The sequence below is a fragment of the Salvia splendens genome, chromosome 5, assembly GCF_004379255.2.
Source record: "Salvia splendens isolate huo1 chromosome 5, SspV2, whole genome shotgun sequence".
Classification (NCBI taxonomy): Eukaryota; Viridiplantae; Streptophyta; class Magnoliopsida; order Lamiales; family Lamiaceae; genus Salvia; species Salvia splendens.
In genome coordinates, this window is record NC_056036.1 from 9,951,294 (window position 1) to 9,962,757 (window position 11,464).

The 11,464-nt window shown below is 36.7% G+C and overlaps 1 protein-coding gene across 1 annotated transcript; it reads right to left on the reverse strand.

The window, feature by feature from the left end:
* Positions 1-322: 322 nt before the first annotated feature.
* Positions 323-2,378, reverse strand: LOC121802412. The gene is made up of 8 exons (XM_042202082.1): positions 1,988-2,378; positions 1,794-1,906; positions 1,655-1,704; positions 1,344-1,577; positions 1,113-1,265; positions 905-1,000; positions 789-809; positions 323-713 (listed from the first exon to the last, which is right to left on the reverse strand). Exons 1-8 carry the CDS (start codon positions 2,320-2,322, stop codon positions 546-548), a joined length of 1,170 nt encoding a protein of 389 aa, XP_042058016.1. The 5' UTR covers positions 2,323-2,378; the 3' UTR covers positions 323-545.
* Between the last annotated feature and the right edge of the window lie 9,086 nt (positions 2,379-11,464).

Consider the following 11,464-nt stretch of genomic DNA (forward strand, 5'->3'; position numbering starts at 1 on the left):
ATAGCATACTTACAAATTCTACTTATCATAATATATTATGCATTTGTGTTTAATTATTTTTAGTATTTTTATTTATTTAATATTTTTTCTTTTGTAATTACTTTTAACGCAAATCACTTTTATTTATAAAAAGCACTTTTATTAATAACAACAATTATTTTTATTCATTATAGTAATCACTTATTATAATTGCGTTAACAGAACAAAATTGTTACTATAATTCGTAACAAGCTAGTGTTGATTTTTAAAAATGCATTATGATTTTAGGCCATAAGATGAACGGCATTTAGTATTGATTCATGGCAAGGTTTCCGTAAATCAGTTGCTAGTCAAACTTCTAATAGTGGTTGTAATTAATGGTTGAAGCTGGAAATTTGTTGGGCCTAAGGAAGCACAGCCCAACCTGATCCAAAATTGGGCTGTTTAAGAAGGCCCATCCGAGGCCCACATATCTAAGGCTAAGAAAGTGTATGCCTTGGGGAAGTTACAAGTTGATAAACAAATACATGAATGATACTCACATGTTTATAAACAAAAGAGAAGCATCAAAATGGCGCCGTAGCAGTAACAGTTCTGTGCCTAGGATCTGTCATGGCCGTCTGCACGTTGGCGAAGCCGGCATGCTTCATCGCTCCTTCAAGATCCGTCAGATAGTACTCATCCAGAAAAGGCTCCGTGCTCTTCATCAACGTGAACAGCACCGGTGATAGTTCCTTAAATTTGCCATAAAATCTAATCACCATTTTGCTCGCTTGCTATACATGAAAACAATCACTCCAAAGTGTTACCTGAAGAATCTTGGATTTTGGCTGCAAATATGCAAGAAACAAAATATTTAGAGCTACTACATATACATGGGATTTATCTCATAATAACATGATGTATATTTACATATGTATCATACCGAGTTATCTGTCACAGCAAACGTGCCACCCGGTCTAAGCAGCCGGAGAGCTTCCTCCACCATATTCTTGATTGCTCTTTGAGGGCATTCATGAAACTGCATCAAGCAATATTTGAAGCAAGAAACTCATCATCATCAACTTACAACCATATTGCATCAAGTAAGATATGAAACAGAATCAGAAGAATGGAAAGGAAATGAGGCATACCACATAAGCAATTGAAACAAGGTCGAAGGAGTTTGAGGGCAACCCCGTGTTTTCACCATTTCCATGGATCCATCTCACTCTATTCTCCCCCTCATTTCTCCTCTTATCGTTGTGTTGAGCAACAGCAAGAAAGTAAGGAGATAAATCGAGTCCCTACACATATACATCCACACTAAAACTACTCACAATCATTCAAGAAAGTAGACCTACATGGACTACAAATTAACATACAGTGATTTTGGCGGAGGGGAACTTTTCAGCAAGAAAACGCGTGCTGACGCCAACTGAGCATCCAATATCAAGAACTTGACCAATTTGCAAGCCTCCAGAGTGCTTCAAATGGTGGTCTTCTATAGCTTGGAGCCAATTTCCGCGAACAATTTGGTTTGCTTCTTGGAGAGATGGGGCAGAAGGTATAGCCCTTCTCACCATTGACATGGTGGCCGCCTCTGCTTCTGCTGCAGCCTGTTCAAGACAGAGAGAGCCTTAGTTTCACCAAAATATTATCATCAAAAACAAAATTGAAAATCAATTAGTACTACCAGCCAAGAAAGGTTCCCCTCATCATATGCATGGAAAGGATTGAGATAATCTGCACAAAAGAAATTGTTTTTTTGTAAACAAATCACATTATTGGTTATCATGGAAAACACAAGTGAAGATAGAAGTTGAGGAGATTACAATCTGGATAAACGATAGAGGTATCTTCAATGGAATCTTTTTCCTTGTAAACATCAGACTCCAAAATCTCCTTAGTCATATCCCTCCATGGAATGCTTGTTTTCTCAGCTGTACTGTCCAAATCGGTACGAAATATAGAGTTGAGCAGGAATTCATGAATTTGTACTAGTTTGTTTAGTTGGATTAACATTTACCTGATCAAAACTTGTCTAGCGCCAAGTTTCATAACAGAATAGAGGGGTTTGAAGGAAATCAGAGCTCTGACCAGCCGAGAAAGCGGCGTCTCTCCGCTCCATTTGGGTCTCTTCAGCTGCCCCTCCTCGAAATCTGCCGTCACTCCACCGCCACTCGACTTGGCCGCCGCGGCAAGTCGGATTCTTGGCGGCGCACTTCCTCTGCGAGTGCAAGAATCCTGATGGATGGATCTGGTGGCCCAAGTAGTACCACTGTTGAGCTTTGAGATGGTGCTGGATGCCATTCTTGCGGCGGAGTGGTGGTATTGGAGTTGGTTGGCGGCGGAAAGGCTCATGGGCGTTATACGGCGGTTGGGAATGGGAAAGGCGCCTTTGAAGATAGAGAGAGAAGGGTGTCATGTCATCTGCTTGCAAATCTAGTTAGCCAATGATTTAGCGACACATGGCTACAAAAATGTTTAAATCTCTAATTTGGCATACATAGTCATTTTTCCATAAGTTCCGTCATTTTTCATATTATAATTTAGTCATTTTCATATATAATAGTATATATGACAGCAGATCCCATACAGAAAACTGTTCAAGTCTACTGGCCTTATTAAATATTCAATCAATGTTGAAGTGATTTGCATCAATTTCATTAAAAAATAAAATAATTACAGTTGATTAGAATTGACCAATTAAAACAGAGAGGTGTCTTCATCTTGGAACAAGTTAGCATGATTTAGTGATGTATGAGTCAAAACTACTTTAGGTTAATTGGAAGATAGTCTAATTAAATTAGATATTATACTATTTTTCAACTTCCAATGCACTAATTATGGGTGTGCATGCTACTAAAAAATTGCAACCTATTCTTTGCCTTCTTTATTCCTATTTACTACTTTTCCGTCTCAAGATAGTTAAACATTTCTTTTGAGCACAGAAATTAAAAAATTTATGTATTAAAAGTTAGAGTGAAGAGAATAAGATAAAAGAGAGAAAAAAGTTTTTACTAAAAAAGAAAATAACTTAACTACTTTGGGAAAATCTAAAATGACACAACTACCTTGATAAAAATAATTGTGATCCACACATTGTCAATGTCTACCAATTCTTATATTTGATGGGGTGTAAATAAGATATATGGTAATAATTCTATTATACTAATTCAAACTAGTTTCAAAACAAAAACAAGCAAATCCTGAGCATAAACATGGTAATAATTCTACTCTACTATTGAGTGTAAGCAATAGAAAATGGATCTTCTAGCTATTTACAGAGAAAAATCACTATACCTCGATATACATTATTGCTGAACCCAGACCCTCACCGTCTGGTCTCGCAGAAATACACGTGAGTTAATCTTTATTTAGACCCAGTCCAATATTATTCGAAATTTCTTGGGCTTTCAAAACTAGATGGTCCGACCCTTTTAATGCATTTTTTATTAGCACTTTAAATACCTGCAAGTATACAGAGTATGAATAGTATAGCTAAAGGTTAATATCAGATATCGATCACGGGGAAAACAGACACAAATTGGCTATCTTCTACTGAAACTCGATTACTATTTGGAAAACCGAAAGATTTTTGTGTCTTTGAAAACAAAGAACAACTTGAAAGCAATAAACAACTAATTGCAGATAAATCAACAAAGATAAAAGTATAGAGATAAGGGATGTTAGTATGGACCTTGCAAAACATATTTAGAAAATGCTTGAATTGCTCTTCAAGCTTGAACTTCTTCTTCGGCTGGAAGGGGAGTACAATCCCGTTGTGCCGCACGAGTTCCTTTTTGGCGGGTGCCTCTGCCTCCTTAGTGGCGGGCCACTCCGGGGTGTGCGTCGGTCCGCTAGGCGTTGGGCAGACTCCGTTCTGTGGTCCAGCGGCGGGCCGCTGCGGTCTATGCGGCGGTCCGCCTACTGTCGGGCAGTCCTTAGATTGCACTCCGAAGGCGCCGTCTTCGTCCTTCTTTTACTTGGCGACCCACTTCTTGTTTATGTCCGTCACTCGTGCTGTTGCCTTTGCCTTGTCTTCTTTAAATTTCTTGTGGACTTGGTCCATTTGAATTTGAATGTTCGTGACGGCAGTGGCAATCGTACTTATTCCTTGCTCGAGGTTGTTCAATCTCGCCTCAACGACTCCAATCTTGGTGTCATTGGTTTTTCTATCTTGCACTAGAACTTCCAAAATTTTCATGATGCCATGGTCATACTTCTCATCTTTCTTCATAGGATCAACTACTCCACCTTTGCTCACATTAAATCCTGCGGGGGGTTGCAAGAAATTATTATTAGAGTACGAAACGTCAGGATGAGGACGGTTCCCATTATAATTATTGAAATTACCGCCCCCTGGTTAGGGCGATAATTGTTGTTATAGGGTCTGTTGGGGCCGCTCCTTGTTGTACATAGTTGACATCTTCCATAGGAGGGGTAGGAGTGTCGGTTTTTGGCGACTGCGATGACGGAGGTCGGTGGGACCGGATCCTCCTTTCTCGATGTATCCATTTGGTAACCCGCACTTTGAGCTCAGCCAATTGTTTCGCAAAGGAGCTCTCTTCGGCCTCTTCTATGGCTGCTACTCTCCTCGAGTTGTGCCTTTCTTTCGACCACCCTCTGCTGTTGGTGGCAAACTCTTCAATGACCGCCATAGCATCCGGTCCGGTCTTCCGCAAGAATCCTCCATTCGCGCCTGAATCCAACATAGCACAAATCTTTTTACTAAATCCATTGTAAAGGATTCCCACCTGATGGTCCACGGTGAAACCATGGTTGGGGCACTTACGGAGGAGGGACTTGAAACAAGAAAATGCCTCGTAGAGGGGCTTGTCATGGCCTTGCATGAATTGGAAGACCTCACTTTTGAGCTTTAAGACCGTGCCCGGCGGTTAGTACTTGTCGAGGAAGGCAGCCACTATATCCTTCCATGTGGAGACTCGTTCTGTGGGCATACACTCAAACCACTCTTTAGCAGAATCATTTAGAGAAAAGGGAAAGAGTCTTACCCTTATGGCTTCGTCGTCGACACCATTTAATTTTAGAGTGTTGGTGATTTCCGCGAACTTCCAGAGATGGCGGTTGGTGTCTTCTGTGGCCCTACCTACAAAAAGAGACTGCTCAACCCTTTGTATAAGGGTTATTCACAGCTCAAAATTGTTAGCATCAACACGAGAGCCTTCGGGAAAAGTAATCATATTTCCGTGATTGAACATGTGCATCATGGGTATTATCTCCTTATCCTTCTTTTTCTGTGCTTCGCGGGCAGTCTTTTCCGCTTCTCTCTCATCCATCAACATCTTGACCATGGCTTGAAGCCTCTCTAGCTCTGTTCTGTCTGCCATTGATCCTTGCTCACTTCTTATTCTCCTTCGGGTCCTTTCAAGTTTGGGATCGAGCGATTCTAAGTTGTCCTTCCCAGAACGCGTTCGCATACATAACTTGAAAGAAACAAAAACAAAAAAAAAACAAATTAAACTAAAATTAAAAACAAAAAGCAAGTAAAATCCAAAGTAGTAAAATTGTCCGTTTGAAGATATCAATCACAAAGTAAATGTAGTCCTGAGCATAAACATGGTAATAATTCTACTCTACTATTGAGTGTAAGCAATAGAAAATGGATCTTCTAGCTATTTACAGAGAAAAACCACTATGCCTCGATATAAATTATTGCTGAACCCAGACCCTCACCGTCTGGTCCCGCAGAAATACACGTGAGTTAATCTTTATTTAGACCCAGTCAATATTATTCGAAATTTCTTGGGCTTTCAAAACTAGATGGCCCGACCCTTTTAATGCATTTTTTATTAGCACTATAAATACCTGCAAGTATACAGAGTAGGAATAGTATAGCTAAAGGTTAGTACCGGATATCGATCACGGGGAAAACAGACACAAACTAGCTATCTTCTACTGAAACTCAATTACTATTTGGAAAACCGAAAGATTTTTGGATTTTTGAAAACAAAGAACAGTTTGAAAGCAATAAACAAATAATTGCAGATAAATCATAGAGATAAAAGTATAGAGATAAGGGAATTCCAGGGATCTTCGTTCACAGTTATGGTTATACAAATTCCAACTACAATACCCTAACACAGTTCTTACTTTGATAGAACGAGTCACCTAGTTTATGCTCATGCGATGCAAACGTTGGTTACAAACATTAGGGTTGTCAATCCTAAATACGTAACTCCTAAAAGCTCCAAAGACCCTTGAATAATCCTCACTATCAATTAACAATGCCGTTTTAAAGGAAGCTAATTGTAGTGTCTATTAAGTGGATCTAACTCTCCAACCTCATCTCACGATTATGTAGCAAGTTATATTAATTCATCACAGAATGTGTCACTCAAACGTGAAGCATTATCCAACAACTTAAGGAAGAAACAAAGTAAGAACAAACGGATATTAAATAGAAAATGAATTGTATAACTAGAGTCGTTACTAACACATCCGTAGAATCCTATGAATTTAGTTACACATGATAGAATAATCTAAAGACGTAGATTGAAGGGAAAACAATTGGAACATAAAATTAAAGCAAATAAAACTCAAAGGTTGAATCCTTGTAGCTTTGATGTTCTTGAGTCCTTCTTCAACTCCTTGCACAATGAAGTACTCTAACTTTTAATCTCTAGGAAATATGTTGCAAAAAGAGGATCCCTAATGATGAAGTTTGAGGGGGTATTTATAGGGGAAAAATCGTCCCTTCTCAAATAAGGAAAATGGTTGCAAAATATGGAAAATCTTGGAGAGAAAATTAGGGCAAATCTGCTCGCCGCTCTTTTGTGGCGAACCGCCGCACCTTAGCCAACGGTCGCCATGCATTGATCCGAAGCTTCTGACTCTTAGGTGGCGGTCGCCACGCATTGCCCGGCGGTCGCTGGGCGTGTCTTCATTCTATGCACTAATTTTCTGAAACGGACCGCTACAGATATGGCGGTCGCTGAGCGCTCCAGGAACATCCAGATTTCCTACTTCGCGTTTTGACTCCCTTTTTAAGCTCAAATATGCACATTTCTCACAAAACATGTCAAAATACCAAAATATATAAAATATGCAAATAATAGACATGAAATGCAACTTTGACATTCAAAACGAACCAAATAATGGCCTTAAAACCGTGCAAAATCTGAGCGTATCACCTTTTTACGAAATAAGTACTTACAATGGGCTGTTTGTGTTCAATATAAACGATGTGTTAAATTATAGGAGTGGTATTAATTATATCTACTTTTTCAGATATAAAATAACCATTTATCCAAGAAAAAACTAATGTGAATCTTAGGAATTCAAGCCACATATGTTTGCCCCGGACTTGCTCTTGCAAATATTTCAACAACCCAACAAACCAAACAAGAAATGAAACAATAAAAAAGGTGGAAAAGGAAGAAGGTGAATGTGTTATGATTTAGATAGATGCTTGGAACCTATGGACCTTCTACAAAACAATGAAGACAACCCAATGCAACTTTCACCTAAGCAAAAATCTAATGGCTCCACAAAACTAGCAACAGAAGAACTAGAATTGCATACATTAACATTTAATCTAAGCCTGGCAATAGATTGAAATGCAACCACAAGGAATTTCAGATAAACCTTCAAAGATGAAGGGGGTGCTCAAATTTGAGACTTTGTTCTTACAATATCATTCAAAGCTGCCAAGAACAAACCCTAGTGTAGTATTTATACTAGAACTGAAAAAGAGCAAAATAAAACAAGTCATGTTCAAAAAGTCACATCTCAGACAAAACATCCGACCGGGTGTTTCCCGCGGCTCATTTCGCCTGCCCGGGTGAAGTTTCAGGACAAAAATAGGATTTACGCCTAAAACGCTCGACCGGGTGTTATCTGGTTGGCAAAACACCCGATTGCGTGTTTCTTTCTGCATTGCGCGACTTTTGTAAAACGACTCTAACTTCCTTATCCAATCTCCGATTGAGGCGTGCAACATTGTCTTCATAGGAAAATTCCAGTTTGAATCAGACCTCCAAATCCGACTTGGCTCCTTGTCATGTTTCCACCTTCTTCTCGGACCCCAATCAACCCATGACCCTCGATGTCGTGGTAATCCATGATGTTGAATACCTGGATTCACATCAAAAGTGTAGGAGCAAATTTACTTGGTAAGATGGTTAAACGGAATCATGAGCCCACAAGTCATATTAAACATAAAGAAATACTACTATTATGGGACATTGATATCCTCACAACAAAACAAGCAGTAAGAGTACGGCTAGGTCGGTACGGTATATCGTATCGAAAATGCTATATTGTATATTGTACCAAAATATCGGTTTGAAAGAATTGCATACTATTACCGTATCGAAAGTTTTGGTATACCGAACTTTCGGTATGGGTGATATCACTACTGTTATGGTATTAATATTTCAGTATATCATACCGAACTTCAATATACCTTACTGGGACGGTATGCCGAACTTCGGTATACTATACTGTTATACCATCCAATTTCGTATAACTTTATACCGAAAAATATGTAAATGATTTATAAATTATTAACGGATATATTTATCATTTTTATCCAAAGTATTAAATTTTATTATTATTTAATCGGTATATAAGATACATATCGTTAATTCGATATGTATTGATTTCGATACATATTTAAAACTATCGATATACAGGTATTATTCGTTTTACCGGTAATATTTTCAGTAATATTCATTATATTCATATTTGTATGCATGTGGTAATGACTCTCTTGCTACTTATTATTTACACCTCAGTTGCTTCACTTCATATACCGCTCTTTGCTCGGCTAGAGACATGTACGCGCATACATATAGGTGTGTTTATGTATGTATCTAAATGAAGGAGACACCCAACACTTTATTTTGTTCTTTTGCTCTGAGTTTCTTTTCTGAGCTCGTAGATAATGTAGATTAATTAATTATGTATGGACTAATGGAAGACTTAGTAACTAAATTAAAAAGTACTATTAAGTAAATGAGAAAAAGTCGGATAATATGTAAATATGACTTTTCATTTTACATTTTTGAATAAGTAAATGAGAAATATGACTTTTCATTTTACCTCACTACAACAAAAAATAGTCGTTAAAGTTATTTTTATTAATGCAATTAAGTACACTAATTTGTATCACTAAATATACTACCAACATTTTAAAAAATATTCTTATTGTTGATGTCCCAACTAAAATTAAAAGACGCAAATGGAAGTGTCCTAAATAATAAAAGATTAAGTTAATTTGTCTTTAATTTGTCCCGATTTTTATATACTTTGTAAGTTTTTTAAGTACCTCTTTCATTTGGAGATCCTCTAGTTACTCTTTTTGTTACTATTATGTAAAGTAATTATAGTGAGTCGATGACGATCCCAACTTATTTATTAATTACGTGGAAATTTCTTTCTTATTTTAATTTGTAGTGATTAATATAATAAAATATCTAATTAATTGATCATTTTATATAATCTACAATTATTGGCACTGACATCTGATTCCATAAATGCTGCGATATTATTATTAATTTTTAATTTGTAGTATTTTTCAAATATGAAGCGCTGACCTAGAAAGAAAATAATGATCAACTTGAAATTTTATTACTCCGAATTTTGTATTGTCGTAAAAGGATTGACCGATTCACAAATACCAGCATCAACTGGATATTCTTTATTATTACTATGTTGCAAAATATATAGGTTTAATATTATAAATATTTAAATAATCCTACTGAATTACAACAGCGACGTATCATACAACCGAGCTGCAGTTGAAAATTTATATCTCTCTGACTTTTTCTAAATATTTATAGTTAAAAAAGTATAGAATTTGGTCAGGTGAAGTGTTTTTGCAAGCATGCAAGTGCAGCTGCTGTTTGACAACAAAAACTGAATTTTAGATTTTAGAAATTAGGATTATTTTTATTTTTTATTTTATTTTGGGGGTCAAATATAATTTTTTATGCAAAAAATAGATTTTTTCAACCTTATGCAAAAAAAGTTATTTTGGATTACTGCATAGACAGAGCTTGCGGCCGTGGGGGCCAGGACCTCTTCCAAGTTTTTTATTTTATTATTTTAGTATAATAAATAAGTCTAGTGGTAGAAAAATAAAGACCCCTGCATTATGTGTGTTATATTGCTAACTCCCTTTTAAATTGCTAACTACAACTAAATGATAGACATTAGATCACTAAATCAAGGTAAAAGATCATTCATCCACGAATGTCGATAGGATACACAAAAAATGTCAATTAAGGGTATTAATGTCAATTAAAAAAGTTAGTTATAACCAACTTTTAAAAAATATCCAAAAACTTTAAATGATTATAACTATCTCAATTATATTATTTTTTTACACAAAATTTATCAAATTAAAGATAATTTTATAAGGAGTCTAACGAGATTTCACTTGCATATGTTCCGATGTCAAAATTTGATTTTTTTTTATTTTTGTGTTTTTACGTATCAGATAAATGTAAATGTATGTATCAAAATATGTCAATAAAATATATATACAATGTCAATGCAAAATTGTGTAGACATATTCTAGGAATCATGTTGATATTTTTTATATACTATATTGACATTTCATCCAAAATCCTAAATTTAGTCATTCTTCTAATCTATTTAAATTTAAATAATAATAAAGGAAATTACACATGACAATTTATAGACCACTAGATCTATAAAAATCCTATGTACTTAAATTAATTGTAGTTAGCAATTAAGAGATGAGTTAGTAATTGATCACTGTAGATTTGGGTATAAGGATTCATTCTCATTCCATACGTTCAATATACAGAGACTATACAGTACTTATAGGCTACAATCTTGCTAAGTAAGGTAAACCTAATTTACATTAATGGCATTCTATCTTTGGTAATTATTCTTCCATATCAATTCCATATAATGTGCCCTGATTTCTTTCCTACACTCCCCCTCAAGTTAAGTAACGGGATTCCCGATACTTAACTTGCCTAATACGTCTCTGAATGACTTTGAATTCACAGCTTTCGTTAGAATATCCGCCAATTGATCTTCGGATTTGACATATGGAAGATCCACCACCTTAGCTTCAATGTTCTCCTTGATGAAGTGTCTGTCCACTTCTACATGCTTGGTTCGATCATGTTGAACCGGGTTCTCGGATATGCTAATTGCTGCCTTGTTATCACAAAATAGTCTGCATGGCTGTCTCGGGCGCATGTTCAACTCTGTCATAAGCTTCCTTAGCCACAATATCTCTGTTAGCCCACTTTTGATTCCTCTGAACTCTGCCTCTGCACTAGATAGTGCCACAACTTTCTGTTTCTTACTTCTCCACGTCACCAGATTTCCTCCCACGAAGGTAAAATAGCCTCCAGTTGACCTTCTATCATTTGGGTTGCCAGCCCAATCAGCATCGGTGAAACCATGAACCTCCATGTGACCATGTTTCTCAAACATAATTCCGTGTTCGGCCGTCCCCTTCAAGTATCGAACTATTCGCAGCACTGCCTCCCAATGT